Below are 27,250 nucleotides of genomic sequence, written 5' to 3'. Positions count from 1 at the left end.
TGCACACAGACCACATGCACACGGACCACATCCACCCCAGACTGCTCACCGTCCCAAAGTGCAATGCAAATGGGAGTTCCTTATGTCACCTAAACCCCAGCCACTGTTCCTAACAACCACGTGACAAGCTAGAGGAGCACTTGTCCTTGCAGAGCCGTCAAGGTGAAGTTTGGGGTGACTTCAACACAGATCTTGTTAGGAGAAAGGAGCAGGCCTGGCCTCCACCACTCCTCCGTCCGCAGGTCTGGACTGTGCCACAGTCCCCGAAACCCCCGACTCCTTATTTCAATCCTAAGATCAGGTCTCCCCACTCCCTGCTAAAAGCCTCCAGTGATTCCCCACTGCCCTCAGGAGACAGGCCGGCTGCTTCCGCGGCCGTCTAGGCTGAACTTCGTGGCGTGGCCACAGCCTTGCTCCAAACCACATGGTACCCCCACGCCTTGCTCCACCCTGGCCTGGCCTTGGGTCAGTCCCCAACCAGTCATGTTCCTGTCGGTCCCCACACATGCTGGGCCCCAGAAGGCATGCTCCCCTGCCCACTCTGCCATCTTGTTCCTACTTGCCCTCCAGTGCAAACAGTGCTTCCTCCAGGAAGCCCTCCTGGCCTGCCTTGGCCCAGGGTCCCCATCACCGCTCCCCCAGCTCTGCGCCCATAACAGTGCAGGGTCCACGGATGACCAGTCAAGTGGGCTGTTACTTAATGCCTGTCTTCCTTGGAGGGGCAACCCCCTAAGAACAAAGGCTTTGCTGTCCTCACTCACTGCTGACCCCGGGCCTAGAACAGAACCTGGCATACAAGAGGTGCTCTACAAATGAATGAATGGATGCATGCACACTCCCGATCCTGTGGGGCAATGGGGTAACTGAGAGTTGGTGGGGACTGAGGAAAGTGCACAGGAGAACGGCCTGAGAAGACTGGTCTCGTGGATTCTGGAGGGCCCAGTCTGGGACAGGCACCCACGGCTCTGAGACAGGGCTGTCACCGCAGCCCCAGACAGCCTGCCCTTCCTCTGCGCGGGCATGTGGCAAACATCACAGAATCAGCCCACACATGGTCTGGGTGGAGATGCTCTGCTCCATTTAGCGTGTCTGGAGGGGATGCCCGAAGTGACCACCCAGTGAAGTGAAGACAGGAATGTGTGCCCCCCACACAGATGGCAGGACAGGCAGGAGGGGGCCAGCCGGGCTGCGAGTGGACGGGAGCCGGGGCTGGGTAGGGAGCAGTGGACATGTAGCCGGCAGGGACGAGCCAGCCCCCATCTCTGGCCGAGGGTCCCTGGAAACCCTCTTAAGTTCTTCTGCAAGAGGCTTAAGTGTTTAAAAAAAAAAAGAAAAAGGTTTTTAAAGTAAGATAGAAATGTGAAATATCTGAATTTAGATTCCAGAGCTGTCTCGGAGGCAGTGGCATTTTACTGTGTGCAACCTGACAGCGAGCTGGTATCTCTCCCCAGATGAGGCGTTTATCTTGAGAGAACGTTGAAATGAAAAACGTGTCACAGAAAATGGTCTCCAGCTTCTCTGTGTAAAGTCGTCCCTGTGCCTCGGACGGAGGAGGCCTCCGCCTCGGGGCTGCTTCCTCAGGCCGCTTCTCTGCAGGACCTTCTGCCCTGCCACCCCCGCCCCAACTCGGTCAGGGCCCTCCTGTGTGTCATTCGTGACCACAATGGCCAGCCCGGGGCCAAGAAGCATTTGTGATGTGAACAGGGAAAGTCATTTAACTTCCCCCGTAAAATGAGAATGACCCACTTGGCGTGGCCACATGGAATAGCTGGCCTCGGGTCTGGCCCTCGCAGGAGCCCTTAAGGAGGGGTCAGCTTTCTTCTAAGAAGCCCCTGAATGTGCTCATCATGGCCTCCCAGTGCCTCTAGCCTCAAACTTCGTGTCTGGGTCCCTGGAACCCGGGACTCCTGAGAAGAGGGTGTGGCTCTTCTTTGATGAATAGAAGCGTGGGTCTTTCCCAAGAGACAAAAAACTTTGACTTTGATACTCAGTGAAAAGTGTGCTGCGGAAATGCTGCTGTTCTGTTCATTCATTCACTCATGCACTCATCCATCCATCACTCATTCATTCATCCATCTGCCCATCCACCCATCCATCCTCACTCATTCACTCATCCATCTGCCCATCCACCCATCCATCCGTCACTCATTCATTCATCCATCTGTCCATCCACCCATCCATCCTCACTCATTCACTCATCCATCTGTCCATCCACCCATCCATTCTCACTCATTCACTCATCCATCTGCCCATCCATCTATCCATCCATCACTCATTCATTCATCCATCTGTCCATCCATCTATCCATCCATCACTCATTCACTCATCCATCTGCCCATCCACCTATCCATCCTCACTCATTCACTCATCCATCTGTCCATCCACCTATCCATCCATCACTCATTCCTTCATCCATCTCTCCACTCATTGGATGGATACAGAGTTTTTCTCTGGTGCCACAGACAGAAACAGCCCCAGGCCCAGCTCTCCAGGATGCACACCCCCACGGAGACACTGAGTGATCACACTCGTGTGTGCAGATGACCGTGCAGGGCTGGGGCTAGTCGAGCTGGGTACAGAAGAGGGAGGGGGCCAGAGAGCTCCTCAGCCCACACACGAGGGCGCTGGCTTGTCTGACCTGGGTTCCTGTGTCAGCCAAGTCAGGTGGATCCCCCGAGTGGTGGTCGCTTCTGCCCCAGGCCACCCCAGTGGGGCTGCTCTGCACATCCTCACCTGTGACGATGGCTGGAATGCCCCAGCCCACGACATAGTAGAACCGCATGGGCCCCGCATCGATGTTGCGCACCTCGGTCAGCATGCGGTAGACGTGCAGGCTCTCCACAAAGGACCAGGCGAAGGTGCTCATGTAGACGTAGTGCAGGAGGATGGCGATCACCGTGCACAGAAACTGCGGAGAGGGGGGCCCGCTCAGCGCCAGCCCCTGCACCACACCCTGCACCGAAGCCTCAGGGCTGAACGGGCTCGGGGTGGGGAGGGAAGTGACCAAACTGGGTCACTCTGCAAACGTGAGGGTCTGTAGGTCTGAAAACGTAAATCAAGTTGTTTTCTACTTGTTGTTTTCTATTTGATTCAGCCAGGAGTGGCTGAGCGTCAACAGTCACAGTGTCCCAGTGGATGTGGGTCAGAGGATGAGGAGTGAGGCACCTGGGGGCCCAAGGGCCCCTCCTCAGCCCGGATCAGTGATGGGCGTGAGCATCACGGGGGCGGGGCAGGCAGAGCCTCTAGTGTTTTCAAGAGAAGCTAGAATTCTGCATTTTCATGTGATGGTTCCAAGTTTTGAAATGTTGGCATTTAATTTAAAGTTAAAAAAATACTGTGGAGGCGGCCTGCTCAGGCTGTGGGCCCCAGACTGTGATCTTGGCCTTCACCCAAACCCCTGGCCCTCATGCAGGCGTCCTCAGTCCAGCGGGGGTGGCCAGAGGAGGGAGGAGTGTCCAGCTCCGTGACCTGTCCGTAGAATAAGACCCAGCTCATCGTGCCTGCACTGACTCCACAGAGACTTCCGTCTTCCACCAAAGAAAGGACAGGGGCGAACGCTTGTCCCACTTTTGTCCTCTGCCAGGTGGGGTATGTCTGGCCAGTGGCCAAAAGCCAGGAAGAGAAAGTCACCTCCCACAAGGCAGCTGAGGGACGGCATCCTGGCCTCTGGGGGTTTTGGCGGGCCAGCCCTGTCCCTGGACACAGAAGGTGGTGCGAGAACAGGAGAAAGGCAGTGGCAGGGAGGGGTTTGGGGACACTGGGGTCACGAGGAGTCCAGCCTCTGGGGCCATTAGTGACATCCAGTCCGAGGTGTTTTAGGACGGACCTCGAAGAGCTCTGTGCCTTGGCCCAGAGCAGCCTCACATGGGTCCTTCTGGGAGGGGCTGCCCCGGCCATGACTCCCAAGGCCGGCCAGCTGGGAGATGTGGCCAGGCTCCCCTCCAGGTCCTAGGAAGCTGGACTGGCAGGGTGGGAGAGGGGAGCCCTCAGAGGAAAGGGAAGAGAAAGCCCCTGGCCACACCCACAATTGGGCCCCACCCCGATCATACCCCACATCCAGGCCCAGCCCCTGACACATTCTGTCTGATCCTGGCTCCTGTTCCATCACCCAACCTCTGAGGGTCTCAGTGTCTGTGTCAAGAGACACCTCAACTCCAATAGACACAAGAGTAGGAGGAGACCCGGGGAGAGCCACCACCTTGACTGATGCTGGAGGCCACTCTGCTCAGGCCCCAAGTCCGTGTACCCCGTGGGGAGCTCCACGGAGCTGCGGGCTTGCTGGGGAGACGAGGGCCACCTGCTGCCACATCCACCTCCACAGCCCATGTTCTCTCCTGAAACTAGACCCCAGAAACGTGGAGGGACCATTCTAACATTAACATTTGTCAAATACAGTAAAAGCAGGACCCAAGAAGAAGAAACAAAAGAATCTTGGGTTATGAGTGGAGACATGCCCAGTGTCAGGAAAGGGGAGAGTCTGGGCTCAGGGACAGGCGAGCCTGGAGCTGGGTGAACCCCACACCAAACGCCCCCTGCTCCCCCCGGGTGCAAAGCACGGTTGGCTTGGGAAAAGGAAGAATGGGGAGGAGGCTGGTTGGCTTGTTGCCTTAAATAAAGTGAAAAGCAAACCTACAAAACTAGCTTTTGCAAAAAACAAGCAGCACTAGAAATCTGACTTTTTGAAATGTAATGGGGCCATATATGCACAGACTTCTGCACTAAATGTATTACCTTTTCCAGAAACAGAACAAAGACAAAACACTAATGCATAATAAATCATTTCAGCCTGCCAGTAATCCGGGAGATGAAAAACCTCGCCCAGATAGGATTGTGAGTTTCCAGAAAACCCATAAAGACCAGGTGCGGTGCCAAGCCCCAAGAATTATGGGCAGCGCATTCCTTCTCTTCTCCGTGCTCACCGGCGCGTGGCCGGCCGAGAGCTCTCATTCCAGCAGCGCAGGGGTCGGCGCTTGAAGCCAGCCGCCAACCTCTCCGCATTTCCCCGTGGTGTTTAGTTGCAAGGAGTGGCCTGCCACCACCAACTCAACTCCCCTCTCTGGAGACCACTCAAAGGCACACGGGAAGGGTTTTGAAATGAGTCACGCAGCCTCCCCCAGAGAGCAGTCGCCTGTCTGATGCACTGATAAGGACGAGTGCTCGGGCGGAGGTGCGCCTGACGAGCTGGGCTGTAGGCAGAGGAACCGCTATAGCAGGACCGTGGGGAGGACCCTTCACCCAGCCCACGCCAGCCCGGCACCCTGCCTCAGGAGCCCTTGCAGGGCAGCAAGGTTTGCCCTTGCTCGTCTGACAAGCGCTTATGGGTCTGCTCCCCTGAGAGGAGCCAGAGGAGGAAGACTGAGGAGGCAGGTGGCCCCGAGCGGCTAGCCAGAATATTCCACCTTCGTCTTTTTACTCCCCTCCTCTCCCACGGCCTGCTCATCCCCACAGACACATTTCCTCTTCATGCGGGCGATGCCTCCCCATGCTCAGCTCTGCACGTTCCTCAGCTCCCCGACTGGCATGTCCAGCCTCACCCAGACCTGGCACTCAGTTTGCGTTCTCATCTCATCTAGTGGTGTCTTCCCCTCTGGAGACTGAGACACACCCACTCCTTCCTCCACTGGTGCTCCATGCCGGCTGGCCCTGACTCCTGCCCCTCTCCTCATGCCCGCTGTCCAGGCCTCGGTGCTGGGCCCCGACTCCACCCCCAGACCTATGAAGATAGCCTCCTGGCTGCTCTCCTGACCTCCAGCCTCCTCCACCCATCTTCCCCCCGTCGCCAGGGTCGTCTTCCTAAAATGCAGACCCAGTCATGGCTCTCCATGGCGCAAGGCTGCCTGCAGGAGATGGCGCTGCTTGGCACAGCCCCTTGGGCTCTGGATGATGGGATGCCCAATCTGTCCCTGACTTACTCTGGACCCTCTTGTTGGACAGCAAATGGACGGTCTTGTTCAGCTCTTCCCCGACCAGGTACAGCTCCCCCACCCACCCCCATGGTGTCATTTGGACCTGACAATCGTGTACCACCATGCAGGTGTGTGTCCAGAATGCTGGCTGCATGGGCAGGAATGGGAGGGCCTCTTGGATCTGGGCCTTTGGTAGGCTTAATACAGTGACAATCAACACTCCTGACTACATGAGGAATGAAGAAATGACAGCTACGTCAACACCTCGTGGCAGTGGTGTGGGAATGGCCCACTGAGAGAATGATGGCCCGTCACTCAGGGTGGGAGAGATCAGGATTAGTTGAGAGTAACCTTTGAACTTCCTGGAGTCAAGACATGTGCATGTGTGACGGTGGGCGGGCCTCACGTCTCCTGAAGGCTATTAGGGTCACCATTTAGTGATGGACACGTGAACTAACACAGACAAACAGAACCGCGTGCTCTTGGGCGGGTCGCTCAATCTCGCTGGTCCCCAGCTGTCTCACCTGTCAGAAGGGATGCTACCACCTCCCGGGCCCCAGGGATGTGTCAGTAGCCCAAGTGTGCATGGAAAGCCTCGGTCACAGAGCCTGCACCTCCACCTGCATCCCCACCACGTGCTGTGACCCTTGTATTTTGAAAACCCCCTTTGTAAAAATGGAAAATCATTTGCCACGAACCGGAGACTGCCGCAGTCACAAACCTCCCTCCCTCCTCATGCTTTTCTCTCCCCGTCATCTCAACGGTGCTGCTACCTCCCCCTCCAAAGCTGGTCCCTGCCCCACTCCCCAGGGTCCTCGCCCTGGCCACCCACCCATCCCTTCCTCCTTCCCCTTGACAGGATGTGGCTCAGGCCTCTCACATCCTACAGAAGCTCCACCAGCCCCACTCCACCTCCAGCTGCAGCCAACGTCTTCTCCTCTCCTCCCTCACAGCCAGACTGACTTCACAGGCATCTCCCTCGGGGTCTCCACCACGGTCACTGCTGCTCACGCCTTTGTAAGTTACATTTTAAGTACACTTGTGGCTGGTGCTCAGGAATGCAACTGACTTTACATATATTTCTCCAGTAATAGCCAGCTACCTTGCTAACCTCTCCAATCACTTCTCATGACATGTCTGTAGATTGGTTTGGATCTTTCTGTGACGTCCATCACATCACCTATATAATCTAATCACCCAGTGATAACTTCCGTGAGCCTATGCAACACCCCATGAGTACACAGGACACCCCAGGAGCACACAGGACAGACCAGGAGTCCCCACAACTGGCATGGCTTGAGCAAGATGCCCCTATATCTAACCAGATCACATCGGAGCTCACCCGCCTCCCTCTCTCCCCACTCCCCCTCCTCCATGCATCCTCTCAGCAAGCTCCTGTCTCTCTGCCACCCTCTCCACCCACCAGCGCCGCTCCCTGAGCTCTGGCTGTTCTAGACGCACACCCTTCCGCCCCCCAGGAAGTACATGGGCTTCCACAGAAAATGCAGCCGTGACCCCTCAGCAAAGGCAGGGGTCGGTGGGAGACACTGCCCGACAGGGCCGCTCATTAACAACGTGCATTGCACGTCTTCAGGCTGCTGGAGATCAAGTTATAGCTCGCAGGACTCTGGCGTTTGGCAAATGACTGTAATTCCTGATGAAATCACTAGTGTCTACGTCAGGAAAATAAGAGTTGACGCACGTGGAGCCCCTGGCCCTTCTCCGTGGCTCCCGTGGCCGCCGTTGGAGGGAGATCCCCACCCAGGATGACAGGATGAGCCCCCTGCCTTGGCCCGGGGTCCCCACCTTCCCATGAGACTCCCTGCTGCACCCACGGGACTAAAAGAGCAGCGAACACCCGCCCAGTCCCTTAGAAGGGAGAGGGAAGCCCTCCACTGCTTCAGCACACGAGAGCGCTTGGGCCTCGGCACACGCCCTGGGGAGCAGAGGGGCCTCACCGGGTTTTCCGTCTGGGTGATGCCGATGACGAAGACCAGCTGGGAGAAGAAGAGCGCCCCCGTGAGGTTCTTGTGGATGCTGTGCAGGTTGGAGCGCAGCGGCCGCACCAGCGCCAGGAGGACGAAGGCCACCAGCAGGGCGGCCAGGGACAGGGACACGGCAGCATACGTGATGATCTTCAGGGGCAGGACCTCTCCGTGCTGCAGGGGGATTGGTTAAAGGCGGGGGAACATAAGGGCCGTGGCTCTGAGGGAGCTTTCGCACGCTAAAGACACATCCACAAAACGACTACGACGGGCAGGAACCCACGTGACGAGGACGTGGGTCTCCGGTTGGCAAAAACAGGAATAAGAACCAAATGAATGGTGCGGGCTGATAAAAAAAAAGTTCTGGAGATGGACGGTGGCGACGGTCGCACAACAAGGGGAATGGGCTTCATGCCCCGAGCTGTACAGGAACATGGACGAGATGGTGAATTCTCTGTTCTGTATCTTTTGCTGCAATAAAAACCCCAAAAACCTCACACATAAATCCTGCTGTCCGGGAGATGCTGAGCCTGTCCACCCCGAATTCTGAGCGGGGGGAGGCCTTCCAAACAGACTCGCGGTTTACTCGAGAGCCCGAGGTGCCGCATCTGCGGGGGACTCCAACCGTCTCCTGTGCTTTTGAAAAATATGACACTTGCTCGGGACCCAGTGCCCTACAGAGTTTGGCATTTGGGGAACAATAAACTCTGGTTCCCGGTAACTGCCGGAAAGCGTTGTTCTGAACTCACACAGAATTCTGGGCCAGGGCTACTCAGGGGGCCACGGGGAGCCAGGCTGGGCGGGGACGGGGAGGGCCGAGTGCCCAGGGATGTCTCCTTCCACAGCTCCTTCGAGAGCTGGCCCTCGGGCGTCCACCTGGAGGCTGCCGTCCGGGTCCTGCCGCGACAGGCCGGGAGCCCCAGCAGCAGCCTGACTCCCGCACGCTGGGGGCTATTCAGGGACCTCTGGATTTGCGGTACCCAGGGCGAGGCAGCCTTTGATTCCTATGCTGGTTTAATTTCTTCTATCCAAATTTCAGCTTCTTCCACCCGTGAATCTGCTCCTGGCACTGCCTGGCTTCCTGGCCATGAGATGACCCCAAAATCCCACCCCTACGTGGACAAAGACCACTAGCAATTCACCCCCCCCAGGCCAGGACCCAGTGCTACCTGCCCGTGGCAGCTCTGCCATCTGCCGGAGGCCTGAGGGCACTTGCGGGCGCCCCGAGGGCACATTACCCACAGCCCCGCTGTCCAGCCGTCACCCTGACACCCACGACAGCAAACCACGGCTGACTCACCCTCCCAAGAATTCGACAGAAACTTGGGCCACGGAACACCAGAGAGGCCTTGGAAGGGTCATGGCCTGGCCTCCTGGGCTCCATTCCAGGCCTGAAAAGCGGGCGACGGGTGAGGTCACCCCAGGCCTGTGTTCTGGCTCCCAGACACCAGCGTCCTGCACACGCCATGCCCAGGGTGACCTCATCGCCCCCTTCACCAGCGGGCCCACAGAGGCCGGCTCGCATTCCCAGCCTGCTGAAAATGCCAGAGGTTAACCATTAGCCGCCCCGCTGCTCAGTGGCTCCTGACCAGGCTTCCTTTGTCTTTTGGGGCCAGTGTGTGTGGCACTGAAGGGAGATACTCCCACTGTTCCCGCCAGCCGTCTCTTTTCTTCCTTAAAATTTAAAGTGGGGTGGAAAGAGCATCATCTAAGAGACGGCTGAGAACCCTGCTTTGAAGTGAGGTGCATATTCTAGGAGTTTCTTTTCAGTCTGAGGTTTAGGTCTGCCATCACGGTTTTTAATTTACAACCTAGGGTCTTTGAAAACCCTTTTAAGGGGGTTTTGTTATGGAAATCCTAACAGATTCTGGCCAATCCTCCTCCAACACGGTTTTTAATCTGTCAATTCAGTTTGTTCAAATCGCTCAGAAGGAAAGATGGAGTTTGTTGAGTGGGGAGCTTGGGGGCTGAAATTTGTAAGGGATTAATCCCTGGACACCCTTGCCGGGTGGGCAGGGCTGCCTGTGGGGACGCCCACCTCACGTCTGGAGACGTCCATGAGCACGGCACAGCTGGTGGCGTGGCTGCACTGGCAGGAAACGTGGGTCCGGTTCCGGGACAGCAGCTCGCAACCCTTGGCCGACCAGCCTCCAGTCCCACTGATGCTGCAGAGAGAAGCGGGGGATGAGCTGGTTCCCTCCACCATTGGGGTCTCCGAGGCCCTCTTGCCCCCGCTGGAGCCCAAGCAGCATCCTCGCTGCACCCAAGAAAAGCGCCAGTGTCCCCGCTAGCAGGACCACAGCCCTGGCTGCGCCCGGGACCGTGTGAACGCTCTCCCCTCCCTTTCGTGGCTGGCGAGGGCCTCTAATGAGCACCCTCTGAAGTTGACGTTTATGTGTCATCTAGCAGTAAAACTTAAATGGGGACGTCTTGGGGCCACCACACGCCCCTTTTGTCAGAAACAATAGTCAGTTGTTGAAACAGCCGCTTTGTACTTCTGTCTTCTTTAGAGTCTAGATGATTTAAGAAATAACATCTCACCTTCGTTCTATACTTTCATCTTCAGGTTGCACAATGTTTTATGGCAAGTGCCTGGAAACAGGGCCCCATTATTACTCCTGTTTTACTGATGGGAAGCCCCAGTGACAAGCTTCGACGGGTGCGTGTCGGCCTCAGAGACAGCCCTGCCCTCCCTGACTTTGGGAAAGTCAAAGTTCCTTCTCTGATCCTCAGTTTACTCATCTGTAAAATGGGATGTGAAGGCTAACCCGTGTTTACCAAGAATTTTAAGATCCGGGCATGACAGGTGCAGCAGAAAGCAGAGGGGTAATTAGAGCAAGAGCTAATTGCCAGGATTCAATCAATGACCATGAGAGACAGCCGTGCCCGAGGCATGCCAAAGCCCTCCACGCGGCCCTCATTGCGAACGTGGGTCTGCCATTCTCTCTTTTATAAGCCAAGCGTCCATTATACTCCAGACACTATGCCGGTGGCTCATTAACTAGAATTTGGAACATACAGAAGAAGGGGGAGAGTGATTCACGGTCTGTGCCGAGCCAAGCCTGCTTCCCAGCGGGAGCCCCGTGCGGGCCGGGCGTCTGCCCGCTCACCCTGGGCGCCAGCACCCGGCACAGCGCCCAGCAGAGCCCCACTTGGTGGAACCCCACTCAATCCAGGGAAGCACGATTTTAGGGAATGTCTGAGGTGCACGGGAACGAACTCTCAGATTCCGCACAGCATTCAGTCCCCTGCAAGCACAGAGGTCGGGGGGGAGGGCTGAATGGACCCTGCCGAGGCAGGCGCAGCCTCTGTGGGGTAAAACCAGGCCCAGCTGCTGTCCTGCTGTCACCCAGGTGGGCCAGCGGAGGTCAGGGTTCCCCGTCTGACACAGGGACCCCCACCCAAATCTGGGACTGCCTGCTGTCGGTGGAAGGGCCCAGTCTCTGAGTCCTGTTTCCTGTGTGTGTCCCCACCTTGCTTGGCGGTGGGCTGGGTACTTGTCCGCTGCTGTATCAGAGTCCTGCAGGTGAGCGGCTGTGTCTCCGTGGGCTTCTCGAGGAAGAAGTGTGCCTGTGCATGTGTGTGCACATATGTGCATGCCTGTGTTTCTAGGCACGCATGTCCGTGTGCATGTGTACACGCATGTGTGCATTTTTGTTACTGGGCTCGTGTGCACAGGTATGCGTGCCTGTGTCTCCAGGTGTGTCTGTGTCTACGTATGTAGATGATGTGCACGTGTATGCACACGCAGGGGACTCTGACAGCCCCAGGACGAGCCTCCTGCCCCATGATGGGCTGGCAGGGGAGCAACAGAGAATGCCCACGGGACACTCTGCCAAAGGAGTGTTGGGGACCAGAGGCATGCTCTAGCCTCAGTGCAGCCCCCACATGGAAATGCCCGGCTCCAGGGCATCAGGTGGCCGCCTGGCTCTTGTGTCACCCTTACGTGATGGAGTGGTTCCAGAACACACAGACGGGCTTGGTGCGCTCCTCGGTCTCCAGCAGGGTGTACTCCACCAGGATGGGCCTCTCTGGGGGGCTGGTGAGCGGAGCCCCCTCACGGTACACCACCGCGCTCACCACTGGTGTGTTAATGACGGGCCGGTTAGGCAGCCTGGGTTGAGAAGCAACAGCACAGGGAGAAACACACTTAGAAAACACTTGTTTCAAACCTGTGTGCCAACGTGAAGAGGACACAGGACAGGTGTCTTTCTAGGAGGGACCAAATCATGGCTAGAGCATGGAGCCGAGGCCTCTGCCCTCGGGAAGGGCCTGGGCTGTGGCAGCAATGTGCTCCATGCAGGTTTTCTCACTGATGGGGTGCGCACAGGGAGCAGGTCACCTCTGGGTCAAAGGTGAACTTCATTTAAAAATGAAGAGAAAGTCTGTGTGGGGAGATGGCGCACCCCTTACGACATACCAGCAGAACCACTGGAAAGGGCCAAAATATCCGGTAAAAGGAAGCCTGTGGGATAATTACAGCTCACAAAGGCATCCCACCGAGCCGCTAAGGATGAACATGAAGACGACAGATCCAGGAAAGGATCCAGAAATGGTATTAAGGTTGAGGAAGTGGAGAGGCTGTGTGCCCGCCTCTCATTGGGGCCACGAAGCCCCTTTGGGCATAATTCATTTTTCCAACCAAGCAGCCCTTAGTGCTGGGGCCACTGGCGGCTGGAGGCAGACAGGTGTTGGGGGACAGACCCTGTGAACAGGAGTTATACTCCTGAGCCCGGGCTGTCAATGGTTTCCATTGAGTCAGAAGGTGGGGCATCTGCTGGGAGGGGGCGTTCTGGGCAGAAATCCTAGGGACAGTGCCCGAATGGCAGACCCAGAACCTCTGTCCAGGGGAGAGCCCAGGGCAGTGGTCTCTAGCTTTGGGCCAGAGTCACAGTGTAACGTCCTTACACAGATGCTCGGGTGGTCGACATTTTGACTTAGGCAAGCCTCAGAACTCTCTGGAAGCCAGCCCTCCCTGCCCTCAAGGGGCCGGCCTCACCGCAGGCTGCGACGGTCGGGGTCATAGTGCTCGGGCAGGAGCTGCCCCAGGGTTCGGTAGATGACAACCAGGGCGACGGCGAACTGGCCGGGCTCATCGGGGTGCCTCTTCCGCCTCCTGAACTGGGCCTCCCTCTCGGCACTCGGCTCCGGGCGCACCGTCTGCAGGGCGGCTTTCCGACCGACCGGCCTCACCGTGGGGCCCTCTGCAATGTGAGCACAGTGTGAGGATGGGGGGCGGACACCTGGGGTCCCACCAAATCACTTTCTACATGAGCAAGTGCTTCCTGAAGGAAGTCAACAGACGTTCTGTGGAAAAGAGCAGGCGGTTCCTCAAAAGATTAAACCCAGGGCCGCCGTGGGACCCTGGGACCCCACTTCTGGGCACGTGCCCAGGAGAACTGAGAGCAGGGACTCAGAGATACTGCACACCCACGTTCACAGCAGCAGGAGTCGCAACAGCCAAAAGGTGGAAGCAATCCGGTGTCCATCAACGGGGGAATGCGGAAACCAAAGGTGGTCCTATCACACAATGGGATATCATTCAGCCTTAGAAAGGAAGGCAGCACGGACACACGCTACAACACGGATGAACCTTGAGGACATCATGCTAAGTGGAAGGAGCCGGCCAAATACTGTACGATTGCACTTACATGAGGCTCCTGGACCGGTCAGATCCACAGACAGAAAGCAGAGTGGAGGCTACCAGAAGCTGGGGGTGGGAAAGGGGAGTTAGTGTTTAATGGGATGGAGTTCCAGTTTTACAAGATGAAAAGGTGCTGGAGGCATATAGCGGGGGTTGCACAACAATGTGTGTGTACTTAATGGTGCTAAACTGCGCACCCAACATGGTCAGGACAGAAAATTTTGTGTTACGGGTATTCCACCACAATCTAAAAAAAAGCAACAGCTGCCATGTGATGACCGGCTGACGTGCACAGCCAGCGCAGGGGTCTCCCCACAGGGCTGCGCACGTGGGAGGAAGCGCGAGTTTGCCTCCTGCTTTTATTTCACATAAAACAGGGGCGTGTTTTAAACTGTACAAGCTCTAGGGATCCGAGAGGCTGTGCATAGATCTCACAAATAAATACACATATTTTGGGGTGTACTTGCTTAAAATTTCTTGCCACTGACTGGAGCATGAACTTCCCAGTCAGTGTGCCCCATGGCGTTACGGGTGAGGGCTCGGCCCTCAGCCCGACCCACCAGCAGGGGAACACCGCCGTCTGCTTCTCCGTGAACCTTGCAGGAGGGTCACAGGGCCACACTCCCCCGCATTTTCCACAACCGACACAATGCCCCCAGCCTGCACCTCTGGAAGCATTGGGACCACCCACTGCCGAGCACAGGCTCCAGGCTCCAGGGAGGCAGGAGGGACAAGCCTGAGGGATGGGGGCTCTGGAAGGGGCACGGCTGGGGAAGAGGAGACAAGCCTGCGGAGGGGCTGCAAGGTGCAGTGGGGGAGGAGGTCATCTCTGGGTGGGGATGTCGCACACCAGAAGGCCCGTGGCTCAGAACGGCTAATAACTGATCGGAGCAAAACGCTGTCTGACCAACCTGTGTCTGCCCCTCTGAGGGGCACACACACTTTCCACGTCCCCCGACCCTGCTCAGGGCCGCGCTGGTCAATGATGGGTTAACAACACTGCTTAGAGTCACTTGGGCTGGTTAGTCACACGGGCTAGTTAATGACACTGGTTAGCAACACTTGGGCTGGTTAGCAACACTTGGGCTGGTTAGTGACACTCAGGCTGCTTAACAACGCTGGTTAGTGACACTCAGGCAGGTTACAAACATTGGTTAGAGATACTCGGGCTAGTTGATGACACTGCTTAGCAACACTTAGGCTGGTTAGTCACACTCAGGCTGCTTACCAACACTGGTTAGCGACACTCAAGCTGGTTACAAACATTGGTTAGTGACACTCAGGCTGGTTACCAATGTTGGTTATCAACACTGGCTTTGGGGTCAGGCAGGGACGTGGCTCTAATTGCCACAAGGGTCGCTGTTTTCCAGGCTTTGTGCTGAGCAGCTTTCTGGAAAGCGAGTGTAGGAGGCCACAGCGGGTGCGTCTCACAGGCCGCTGCAGGGCATCACCACCCAGCTACCTGCCTTGGCTCACTCACCTAACCGAGCTGTCCCCAGCTTCCTCTGGGGGGAAGGTAGTGCAGCCTGGGGGCTTTCTTGAGTGACAGGGCCCGATGCTCCCCACAGGTGCTCCCCGGGCTAGATGATTTTTTAGGTCCCCCACCCCAACGTGGGCCAGACGCCACCAGTCAGGGCTTGGGCCAGAGTGGGGCAGATCTAATTATCTTCACCCAGCAATAACGTTTATGAGTGCTGCACTCTTATAAAGTCCCATAAAGAGGGAACCAAAGAAACATGCTGACTCCATTCTCCCTAGGCCTTCCCCACTGTCTGGTCCTGCTGCCTCTCATTCGGCGGCTTCTCTGAAGCAGAGAGGGTCCGGCTCACGGGCAGCCCCCCTGTCTGGGCTCCCAGCCGCCTCCTCTGGCAGGGCTGCCACCTGCCCAGAGCATCGCACGAGAGGCTGCATGGGGCACCTGGCAGCGCCCTGCATCACGGAGGCCTCTTGGGAGAGTCTCACGACCCCGGAGCACACTGCAGAGCAGTGAACAGCTACCCTTCCCTGTGTTTGTTCCCGGCCCCAAAGAAATCACTGGTTTGAAAGCCTTAGTTTCCTCCATGACTCAACTGGCTCATCGTGTCTCCAACCAACCAGTCAGCCAGCAAGTGGGCACGGGAGGCTCCCCTTGGGTGAGACACCCAGGGGCACCTCACCCCAGCAGGACGGGCAACACTCGCCTTCGCGCTGTCTGGGCCAAGGGTGGGCCAGGGCATGGGGAGTGGGGCCCGGAGGCCAGGGCTGGCACGAGAGCCTGCCTGGGAGAGTCAGTGCGAAGAAGGGATTTGGGCCAAGGTGGGAAGGCCAGTGTCTGAGGTGGAAGATACTCGCTTGGTGATGCCCAAGGTGGGGTGAAAGGTGGGCAGAGGCCAGCCCCCAGAGCCAAGCCTTAGGACCCACATGGTCATCGTGTGGGTGGTGGGGAGGAGAGGCAGGTCGTCCGAGAGGGACATCTAAGCAGCCGGGGGGGACGCCGAGGGGCCCGGGCTGCACCCCCTCTACTTTCTGCAAGCTCAGCTGCACGGTCTCACCCACAGCGGCGGCTGAGGGAGCTTGCGAGCTCTTCCCCTGCTTTCCCGCCTCGTGGAGTCAGGTGTTTGCAGAAATTGAGGGCGGAGGTCACAGAAGCCAGGGGCCACATCCTCTCATCAGTGAAAGAATCGACGGGTTTACGACGTGGTGACTGTGCTAGCTAACCGACAACTTAGCAGGGCAAGTAAACACCATGGGGAGTAAAACGCCGTGCACAGGGCTGAGGGACCAGGCGTCAGCGGGCGGCTGTCCCAAGGACAGCAGGGGAGCAGGCCCGGAACCTTCTTCCACAGGGTTTTCTAAACAATCTAGGCTCCTGTGCGTCTACTCCTGAGGGTCACAGGCCCGAGAGAGAGGAGGACCCAGTGCTCAGTCCAGAAGCAGAAACACTGATAAGGTCAGAGAAAGAGCCCACTTTTAGGCCCAGAGAGTAAGCAATCTATGTACACAGGCATATATGTCACCTCCGGGGAGCGCTCTGAACAAACACACTGCTGAATGCGGAAAACCCAAATCCACCCCAAATCAAACAGCTGGAAAGTCGGGGTCAGTGCTGAGCCTGATGCTACATCAGATCGGGCCCTCTTGAAAAGTTTTTGAGACACCTGAATAACAGTATCATATAACCGATAAAACTGATTTCCTAAAAACATTCAAATTTTCAATTGGCCGTTGCAGAATTTTACGTTTTTCCGTCCCTATTATTTTGAGATGTTCGTCAGTAGCTGGAGTGGATCTGCGAAAAACACTTCCACGAAAGTCAGAACGTTCAAGCTGTTTGGTGTTAGATCCTAACACAGGATCGAAGAACTGCGCACGGACGGCTTCTGGTTTGTTTGGGTTTTTGGTGGGGGGATTCTAAACTTTTATCTGCGCGTGTAAGCAGATTTTCACTGTACATCCAGGAAGACTAGCTCACACGCAGTGAAGGGCTCTCTCGTTTGTCACATTATAAATTAACTATTTGTGAGAAACGACCCACCCAGCCACGGAGGTCTGACACCAGCAGATGCCCCAGTGGTCCCCTGATTTCAGGGTGGGCAACATGCCCCCACAGAACGTGCTCTGCTACCAAGAACTGTCTGGCTGATTCTCCTAGGACCTTTCAGAGGGTCCCCCACCCTCCAAAGACTCCAAAGAGCGGCACCGGTTTCTAAGCGGCTCTACCTTTCCTTTCGGTGGGTTTGAAGAAGTCAGCCGAGAAGACGACAGAGGACTCCAGCTCTTTCGGGAAGTCCTCACGGACGTCCTGGAACCGCGGCACCCGGGCTCCCGTGAAGTTAAACGTGTCGAAGACGTCGACAGCGAGAACTGTGGGGACAATTCATTTCCATCACACACCGCTCCCAACTCCTCCCACGGAGAGCTTCCTCGAACCCTCAGGGAACTGCCGGCCCCGCCCGACCATCTTTACAACACAGTCTCCTCCCACCCTTGTGTGTTCTTTAAACCTGCTGAGAGTTACACAGCAGAATACCTCCACGCCGAGGGAGACAACATGGCGGCAAGTTCGACGGCTGAACGTGGCATCTGAGGAGCTCCGGGAGGCAAGCATGACGTGCGGTGTGCACCTCCCAGCCCCACCCCATGGATGCATCACTTCCCTGCAGCCAGTATCCCTTCCGGGTGGCAGAGACGGATGGTTACAGAGGCAACGGAACTTAGAAGCCCTGCTCCCCTCTCCTTGGCTCACAGAGACAGAACCTGAGTGGGGGCTAAGACCGACCGAAGGGGCTCGTGGTTTTGTTTGTTCAATGACACTGTCCAGCCTGAGGCTGTCGGGGTGCCTTCCCATTGCTGCTGACTGTCCCTGCCCTGAGGGGCCTGAGGATGAAGAGGCTGACAGTCACCCTGCATGCTCCAGGCCAGCCCGCCTCCACCCCAGCACAGGGCAGGTGGGCTCGGGGGCTCAGGAGGGCCCGGGATGCGCAGACCAGCCTGAACATCTTCTCATCGGGAAGCGAGGACCCCTCCTGGGTCAGGCCCTGGGGGTTCACGTCAGGGTCGCCGCCTCTAGGTTAAAGGGCCAGGCCCTTCTGGTGAGTGAAAATTGGGTCCATCAAGGTGTGACTCCCTGGGAAGGGACAATCCCTGGGTGCTCCCCAGCCCTCATGTGGTGCTTACTAAACACTTGCAGGAGCAGGAAATGAGGAGTCTCCGGCCCCAGGACTTTGCCAGCTCTTTCTGGGTGGGTGGGGGCTGGCTCCACTTCCGGGGCTTCCTCTCATGAAGGAACGTGACTCTTCAAACCCCCGAGCGACACTTCTTGGGTACCAGGGGTGACTTGGTCCACAGGATGTTCTCCTGATGGCTCATCTGGCAGGGTGCTCAGCCGCCCTGTCCTGCGTCCCTCCCTGGGTCCGCACCTCGGAGTGAGCCTGGACCTGTGGCCAGGCCCTCCACGCCCCCTTCCCAGACAGCCAGTCTCACACCCAAGTTCCAAGAGGCCGTGGACCACCAAGGTCACGCTGCCAGCACCTTGCCTCCTCGTCTCCCCTGCCTGGCACCTGTCCCCGATTTCCTGGGCCCAGCAGAGACGTGTGTCTGTGGATCATCTCTGAAAAGGCTGGACAAGGAGGGCCACGTTCGTCCCATTTTACAGGCAAGGAAACGGAGGCAGAGTATTGACCCTGTCCTGGGAGACGGCCGAGCTGGGGGGCGCAGCCCAGACGGCCCCAGGATCTGCCCTAGGAGTGCCCCACCCCCCATGCTGGCACGAGGCCCTTACTCATGTTGGCGGTGACGATGACAAAGGGCCTCAGGTAGGTCTGCCGCACGCTGCGTGCCACGTTGCTGAAGTAGGCCTCGAAATGCTTCAGCAGCTGTGCGGCGCCGCCCTCGCTGCGCTGGATGTGCTCCCACGCGGCCCTGGTGCCCGGGGCCAGGAGGGCGCTGCCCGTGTGGATGACGTCCTGGTCAGACAGACAGACAGATGGCGCTCAGCTCGCTGCGCGGCCGCCCCGTGGGAGCCCGGCCAACGCAACGGGAGCACCAGGTTCCAGAAACCTTTAGCTCGCCAGGAGCTGGGTGGGCAGGATCAGAGGGGCAAAGAGACTGTTGGTGTCTCATTTCAAAGACAGTGTGCCAGGGAGAAGCCCCGAGACGCAAAGGGGAGACGCCCCTGATTACATGAGAGCCCCCAACCCCACCACCTGGCCGCTGAGCGCACAGTGAGGCAGCCCAAGGACATGGGGCAGGTTCCTCTGTGGTGGTACTCGCTCCCCCGCACACCTCGGGGTTACGTGAACAGGTGGACACTGTGGGGCACGTGAGAGGCTGTCTATGGGGCTCGGGGGCCCTGACGCAAGACAGAAGCCAGGAGGGGAAACTTCCATTTGCAAAACATTGAAAATGGGAACAAACTCCATTGACCCAAACACTCAGGCAAGATTGACATGCAAGTGAGGATGCTGCCTGGGCCATGGGGGCTCGGAACGGGCAGGGAGAGCCCCCAGGAACTCTGCATGGATGGAGAAGCCCCCCAAAGGCTCTGCGTGGACGAGAAGGCCCCCTTAGGGGCTCTGAATGGACGGGGAGAGCCCCCCGGGGGCTCTGCACGGATGGAGAGGCCCCCCAAGGGCTCCGTGTGGATGGGGAGGCCTAGAGAGGAGCAAAGAGGAAGCAGGAGGCGAGGCTGCCCCCTCCAAGAGCAGGCGCAAACATCAGGATGAGTGCGTGCCTCCCCAGCAATTATTCTAAACAGACATTTCTCAGGGGCCAATTACTTAAACCCACAGAGAACAGGACGGTCCTTGCAGGAGACAGGACGGCCTTCTGAAAGCAGGACCTTGGAGTGTGCAGCTGGGAGCGGGGGCTCTGGAGACCCACCCTTACGCACTGTGTGCCCTTGAGCTCTGTGCCTCAGTTTCCTTACCTGTAGAATGAGGTGATAACTGCTCTATGTCCCGGGGCGTGTGTGGGGAACAAGTGGGCCAGTTCACATAAGCCACCTAGAACACCATCTGGCACACAGAAGCGGTCAACTGCTCGTGGCCATCACCATCATCATCAACACTGTGGACCACACGTGCCCTGGACACAACGCTCCTGCCCCCCCTACTCAGTCCTGCTGGTCACCGCCAGCCTCGGCTCACGTGGGAAAGTGAGGCTTTGCCTCGAGGACAGTGGGCACGAGGAGCCCTCACAGCCAAGCGAGGCTCCTGGCCGTCCCCCGAGCCCCTGAAGGTGCCTGAGCTCCCGGCTCGGCCCCGGGCATGCGAGGCTTCCCCCAGGGGCCACCTGCCCCCTGCCTCCTACCTCGTGGAAGTTGGCATCCCGTGTGGCCGCCAGGTCGAAGCCCTGCTGGCCGCTCTCGTGCTGCAGGACGCGGCCCAGCAGCTGGTAGGCCGTGCGCACGTCGTTGCCGAAGGGCACGTCCGTGTGCCGCGTGGCGTTGCGCAGCGCCCTGGTCAGCCGCAGGGACCCGTCGCCATCCATCCGCGTCTCATTACGGCTCAGCTTCTCGTTCTGGAACGGGGAGCAGAAGCCGCGTCTGTGAACCTACTGAGGTTGCTTTGGGTCCCTCCTGCTATTCAGAAACCCACTACTTTCCGGCAGAAAATTCCTCGGCAGAAAAGAACTTACAAAATCCAGAAACCCAAGAACGAACTTTGGCTGACAACTGTGGCACGAGAAAGGAGGCTCCGTGAGGCCACAAAACCCTTGGGAAAAGACACCAAGTGGAGGAAGCGAGAGAGGATGATGCATGGAGAGAGGGGCAGGACGGGAGGGCAGCGGATGGAGTTTGCAGACCCAGGTGCAGAGATGGGTCCCGAGGGGAAAGAGGATGCGAGTGCCGATGTTCCTGGGCCACGCCCTGCCCGTGACCTCGAGCCCACCCCCTCAGGTAGCCCTGTCCCCACGCACGTCCCTGGGGCGCAGGCCTACCAAGGCTTTGAGCTCCACGAAGGAGACGGTGGTGCAGTTAAAGAGCTCGGGCGGCAGCCAGCCCTTCTCCCCACTGCAGTGTCGGACGGCGTTTCCTGGGGAGCAGAGAACAGACAAGTAAAACCTGAAACTTGAATTGTTAATTAATCCTTGTTTATCCGAATGTATTTAACCTGGGGTATTCAGTGAGGTGTGAACCCCAGGGGTGATGTGCACCCCTCGGCCAACCTAGGGCCAGGCAGGTGCCATGGCCACGAGGCCAACACGAGCTCTCTCCTCTCATGCCTGGGGCCACGTTTAAACTGCCCGATGTTGACTATCAGCCCTGCAGCTGGCCTGAGCTGTCCAGCCACCACGGGCCAAGACCTGAGCAAGTCCACAAAAAAGACAGCAGCTCAGGGGCTCACCAAATACCCACAGTTTCCCAGGGCATGACTGGCCTGCCACCAAGCCAACCCGGGCTGTGCGCTTTCTGTGCTTGTCTCACTGGACCGCCTCATACCGCTCCTGGTGCCACTGCAGCCACCATCCCCATTCCACGCAGAGACCCCAAAGCCAGGAACAGTGGAGCAGCCTGCCTGAGTCCCTCAGCCACTTGCTCTGTATGTTTACTTTATGCCCGTTCCAGGTTTCGTCATTTACTATCAAGGAAAAGGTTTTCTTCTTTCCCCTTAACACTTTGGCTAAAGAAATTTTTTCAACACGCAACATCCGTGAGTTTCGATGCCTCGGTCAACTCTCAGGCAAGCTGCATCCTGCTGTCCATGTCCTGCCTGGAAGGGATGCCACAGGCCACGGTACTTACCCACAGATCCCTTGGGGCATGGCACTGCGGCCGGCTGCCCGAACTTGGTCTGCGGCCACCAGATGCCGGCCTCAAACGCCCTGGGACATCCATTGTAGATCACTGGGGGACAGAGGAGAGAAGGTGGCTCAGGCTGGCATGGCCGTGCCTGCAAATGGGCAATGCTCTCTGCACGCTCCTCCCTGGAGGAGGCCCCCTCCTGCCAAGAACCGGACCCCTCGCATCTTCCGCCATCAGGGCTAGAACAGCAGGCAGGGGAGACCCAGGCTCTGAGCCATGGAGGGCCAGAGTTAACTAAGGCCAAGTGGACACGGTGAGACCATGAAGCTGCTGAGAGCTCCCCGAACCCCAGGAGTGTGTGGTGTACACGCAGACACATACACACAGGCGAGCCCAGCAGCCTGTCCCCGAGATGCGGCCTGAACGGGGGCTCAAGGGGCAATGCAGACCTTCACAGCCAAGCATGGTGACCTCGGCAAAGGGGTTGTCGCAGCGGTTGCACTGGCGGCCGATGACACCAGGCTTGCAGGCGCACTGCCCGGTGTCCGCATCGCAGGTGCGGCTGTGGGAGCCGTGCGGGAAGCAGTCACATGGCAGGCAGGCATCCTGGTCCGGCGGCCTGTAGTAATTCTCCTGCAAAAGCCAGGGCAGCACGTGGGACCGCAGACGCCGGCAGAGGCTCCATGCACGGAAGGACGTTTCCTGAGCTGCGTCTGGGTCCCAGCCCGGCTTCTGGGCTTCCCCCACTGCCCTCCACCCGAGGTCCTGGGGTGGGCAGACCTCGGGGACCCAACATGCCAGACGGGGCAGGTGTTCTCCCTTCCTTGTTTCTTAGCCAACACTTATTATGGGCCACCTTCACATCTGTCCTAAAAAGGGCCAGAGATTCAAATGGAGATTCACGTAGGAGGATGGCTGTTGGAGCATTTTTTTTAATCGTGAGAAATTGGAAGCCACTTTAAGGTCTGCCACTGGGCAGGTCAGGGGGATGGTCAAGAGCGTGGGCTTCAGATTCAGAAAGTCCTGGGTTTACGCCCAACTGGGCCGTCCACTGCCATCCTGCCCGTCCCGGTCTCCCAGCCCCCCAGGTCCAAGCGTCTCCCCCTAAAAACTAGGACGGGCTGTGACTTTGGAAGACTTGTGAATTGTGCCTAGGCTTCTGCGCCAGGTGGGACACAGCACTGTCCCCATGGGGGGCTCCAACTGTGGGTGCCTCAGGGCTCTGGAGGGGGCATGACAACATTAGCCATCACCCTGGGAGGGGAGATGGCTGTCACAGTCCCCTTGTAAATTCCTTTCCAATTTTTTATAATTTTTGATGAGAAAAAATTCTAGGCACGTTTTCCCCAAATACCCTCCTGACCTGTACCCATGGAGGCCACAACCGCCATAGTGCTCCACATGGCCTGCCCAGTCCTCACCCGCTGTGGCCGTTATAATTTTTTCATTTAAGTGTTTCAAGAGACAAGTCATGTTCCATTTTTAGAAGCACCATGGGGCACTCAGGACATTACTGATGCTAAGCAGACCGCCAGGGAGGGTCAGAGGGCACCCATGACGGCCATTTTCCTTCCTGGGTCAGCAAGCCTGTCCGCGTGACAGTGCGTGTCCCCTGCTGAGCAGCTTCCGTTAGCAGCAGACCTTTCCCTTGGGTTTCAGATTACTGGCAGCTCAAAAGCAGTTGACAGGATTCTGAAGCTACGTGACATTTTCCAGGAGGCTGAGGGGGCCGGGGTTTCATATGATTTGGACTGAGAACACTCGACATGTTCAGAGACCCCGAGAAGCCCAGCTCTGTGCTGTGTGTGCAAATGACAGACACCTGGGGCGGGGGTGGAGGCCAAGCTTTTCACAGTTTAAATTCTGGGCATCGTTGCATGTCAGTGCGATAAAAGACAAGGAAAGTGGCCAACTAGGAAGCCCATGGTTGGTGCTGAAGATGAGACAACCTCACAGAAATTGCTCTTTCCTGTTACCAACTGGGTGTGGGGCTGAGCGTCCTAGTTCCCACGGTCTAAACCAGCTTACAGGTGGAAACCAGCCCTGGTGTATGCACAGTACATCGGTGGGCAGCAAAAAATCTAAAACCACATCTGTACCTAAGTGCGTGTGTGTGCACACCGATTTCCCTGGGCTCAGGACCCTGTGTGTGTAAATGGCCCAGGCAGACCTGTGTATAGCTATGTGTATTTATGCATGTGTGGGTGTGCATGTTCGTGGGCGTGTGCACGCGTGCTCAGCCATCTCCCTGGGCTCGGCGCTCGAGGTGGGCTGGGCTGCGTGTCCCAGCTGTCCACCCGCAGCCCAGGCCTCACCTTGCACTGGCACTGCCCGTTGGTCTTGTTGCAGTCGGGGTCAAAGCCCTTGCTGACAGCACAGTGGCAAGGTCCGCACACGGGGTTCCCCCACCAGCCTTTGGGGCACGGAAGGTCGATCCTGTCGGGCAAATAAGGCGGCGGATGGAAGGTGTGCATAACTGTCCTTCTTGGAACGAGAGGGGGCCTGTTGGAGGCCTGCAGCCCTGGCTGGCCCGGTTCCAGGCACCAGACAAGGCTCGAAGGGCCTCAGTTTCCCCCTGCTGGCCCCCAACCCCAGGACCCTTAGAATCTTGTGTCCTGCTCCCAGCCTTCAGGGACCCCACATCTGGAGGGGTTCTACCTGCAACACCGTTATTTTAAAGTAATTTGTTTGCTCGCTTTTTCTTCTACTGGGAAGACACAGGTGAGTACCCCAGCCCTGATGGGGCTGCCTATCAGCAGGACTTCACCACGCTCACTCTGCCTGGCACCCAAGCAACGACGCCTGGCTCACAGGGCTCAGTGACGGCTGAGCTTCTCACGCACGACCCCGGACTGAGCCCAGCTGCTGTGGGCAACCTTCTCCAGGGACCTGGGCTGTCTGCCAGCTCCAGGATCCCGAACAAGGGACTCTGGAGCATCCATGGCTCCCCAGGTGCCCTGGGCTGAATGCTCGCAATGTCCCCACAGATGCTCAGAGCAGCCTCTCCACAGATGCAACGTGTGCCTCACTCAGGTCAGTGCGGCCATGGGCTGGACCCACTGGGCTCCGAATCGTTAGACCCACCGAGACCTGCCTCGTGAGCCAGCAGACCCTGAGATAAGAGATATCAACAGTGACAAGGCCAGGCCCACCCCTGCAAGGCGCTGTCACTGTCACCTACCTCCCCTCCCAACCTGAGTGTCACCTGAGTGTCACCTGCAGACTGGCCTGCCTGCGGGATGCCCCTAAGTGTCTTTCAGGCTCCTCACAATGAGGCGTCGCCCTGTGTTTACTACCCTGGCTAACAGCACTCCATCCACCCCCCTGCCCAGCTGTCAACCTCACTCACTCACCTGACAAGCAATTATTAAGTACTGACTGTATACATAACAGGAGCATAAAAATGGGCAGGGCAGAGTTCCTGCGCCTGGGGCTCCAGCCTGGTGTTTTCAGATCTGCATTTACAGCTTGGGGACCACAGAGCCTTGGCATATGCCTTCTCCTCACTGCTCCTCAGCCCTGCAGTGCCTGCAAGGCCAGGCCTCAGGGGCACCACACCGGCCTCCTAGCTGGTCCCCCAGCCTCCAGCTGCTGCCTGCTCCAACCACACTCCACTCGGGAGCTGGGGGCCTGAGACCCAGACCCAATCCTGCCACTCGTCTGCTGGGCCCCACGGCCCCCACAAAGCCAAGCTCTGCTCCTGCTTGCGGGGGTGGCCCCCTCCCAGGCCTGTCTGCCTCCCCAGGGCAGGACATGCCCAGGACAGCATGGGCCCCTGGGACCAACCCGCTGAGCTCTTCAGACTGGCCTCATCCCATTGCTGCTCTCTGGCTCTGCCCCAGTAGTTTGACCCCTCGAATTCGACCCCTTCAGCCGCCCTGGCTCCCCTCCCACTGTCGTCCAGCATGCCGTGTGGCACCCACTTCCCCTGAGACCACGAGCCTGACAGCTGGGGTTGTGTCTCGCTCACATTCTGGTCCCCAGTGGACAAAGAGCAGAGGGAGTCACCCCTGCCAGGCAGAGCAGGCTGGGGCCTACGTGGCTCCTGCCCCAGGATGGCCAGCATTTGCCGACGACCACTAGCCGTGACAGCATCACCTCCAAAGGGCCCGAGTCTTGGTTTGTGGAGAACCAAGCGGCTCCTCCTGGGAGAAAGTGACCAACCTGCAATGACCACACCCTGGGCTCTGGGGGCCCCGAGAGGGCCCGGCTCCCTGACTAACCACTCTAGGACTTACGGGCACGTCAGACATGACTCCAAGCCCCCAGGTGGAAGGATGAAGTGTGTCTGTGACTACACTCCTCCTCCCGCGGCTGAGCGCCCGCCTGCCCAGAGCACAGTGGGCTATAGATGAACGAGCGGGGCCGTGTGTTTCTGGAGTGGAAATTCGCTCAAACGGGGCTGGTTTGAGATGCCCAATTTGATTCTCATTTGTTTCATGCCAAATTAGAAAAACATAAACATCTGTCCTTATTATCCAGAATTCTATATGTTTTCGGGTTAAACGACAAAGGGGAGAGAACAGACCTGCAGGCGCAGTGGCTGCGTGGGCTCGAGAGCCTGTGTCGCGGGTGTGCTCTCACCTGTTCTCGCAGTACTGCCCATAGTGGCTGGACCCGCACTCGCACACGTAGCCGCGCGGGGAGCCGGGGCTGCGCACGCAGGCCGCAACGTGCTCGCAGGGGTTCAGGTGACACACGTCCACACATTTCCTTCCAAAGTACCCTGTGGGGACAGGCCAGCATTACCCCAACCCCAGACCCTCTGGGCGAAGATGCCTCGAGAACTCTGGCTGCCCTGAGACTCAGCTTCCTATGCTACTTCATGGAGCAAAGTGGGAGGGGCACCTCAGAGTCATGAGAAACACAGACATTCGGTGGGTCAGATGTAGAGATGCAGAGATGAGGGTCTCCCAGACCACCCCCAGGAGCGCAGAAGCTGTGGGGTAGGGAGTCCAGGCCACCCCAGCACACATGGTGCAGGTACCAGCTGAGCATGGTTGCAGCACCTCAATACTCAGAGGTAACTGGTGAATGCATAATCTTTTTTTTTTCATTTCGTGAGGAAGATTGGCCCTGAGTTAATATCTGTGCTAATCTTCCTCTACTTTATGTTGGATGCTGCCACAGTGTGGCTTGACAAGCAGTGCTAGGTCCGCACCTGGGATCCGAGCCTGCGAACCCCAGGCTGCCAAAGTGGAGTGCCTGAACTTAACCACTGCACCACCGGGCCGGCCGCTGTATAATCTTTTAAAACGTGTACTTTTTACTAATTCTTTCCATCATGTCATCATGTGCCAAGGACAAAGCCTGGTGTGCCCCAAGTGAAGAAGAGACCCAGGAATGCATTTTAAGAGAGGGCCCACTTATCAGTCACAAACAGAGCCCAGGGCTCCACAGACCCACAGAGTTGATGGGGGAAGGTGACGCCCCGACTTAGCTTTCCTCGGTGTATTTTAAACACCAAAGGCATCGCCCAGCACTCACGGGC

At 57.8% G+C, this 27,250-nt stretch overlaps 1 protein-coding gene across 3 annotated transcripts in view; it reads right to left on the bottom strand.

Annotated features, from left to right (window-relative positions):
• CELSR1 (cadherin EGF LAG seven-pass G-type receptor 1) overlaps window positions 1–27,250 on the bottom strand; it is a 151,049-nt gene that overhangs the window by 9,262 nt on the left and 114,537 nt on the right. For all 3 annotated transcript variants that reach the window (XM_046646721.1, XM_046646719.1, XM_046646720.1), the window contains exons 13-25: window positions 26,344–26,485; window positions 24,075–24,195; window positions 22,209–22,392; window positions 21,760–21,861; window positions 20,955–21,049; window positions 20,325–20,534; window positions 18,796–18,979; window positions 17,235–17,378; window positions 12,891–13,095; window positions 11,838–12,005; window positions 9,930–10,056; window positions 7,865–8,065; window positions 2,734–2,908 (exon numbers count right to left, since the gene is read on the bottom strand). In XM_046646721.1, coding sequence (XP_046502677.1) covers window positions 2,734–2,908; window positions 7,865–8,065; window positions 9,930–10,056; window positions 11,838–12,005; window positions 12,891–13,095; window positions 17,235–17,378; window positions 18,796–18,979; window positions 20,325–20,534; window positions 20,955–21,049; window positions 21,760–21,861; window positions 22,209–22,392; window positions 24,075–24,195; window positions 26,344–26,485 — 2,058 coding nt within the window. The remainder of the gene's footprint in view (window positions 1–2,733; window positions 2,909–7,864; window positions 8,066–9,929; window positions 10,057–11,837; window positions 12,006–12,890; window positions 13,096–17,234; window positions 17,379–18,795; window positions 18,980–20,324; window positions 20,535–20,954; window positions 21,050–21,759; window positions 21,862–22,208; window positions 22,393–24,074; window positions 24,196–26,343; window positions 26,486–27,250) is intronic.

This window comes from Equus quagga, chromosome 19 (assembly GCF_021613505.1).
Source record: "Equus quagga isolate Etosha38 chromosome 19, UCLA_HA_Equagga_1.0, whole genome shotgun sequence".
Taxonomy (NCBI): domain Eukaryota; kingdom Metazoa; phylum Chordata; class Mammalia; order Perissodactyla; family Equidae; genus Equus; species Equus quagga.
The sequence above is the reverse complement of the archived record's forward strand: the minus strand, read 5'-3'. Positions and strand labels throughout refer to the sequence as shown.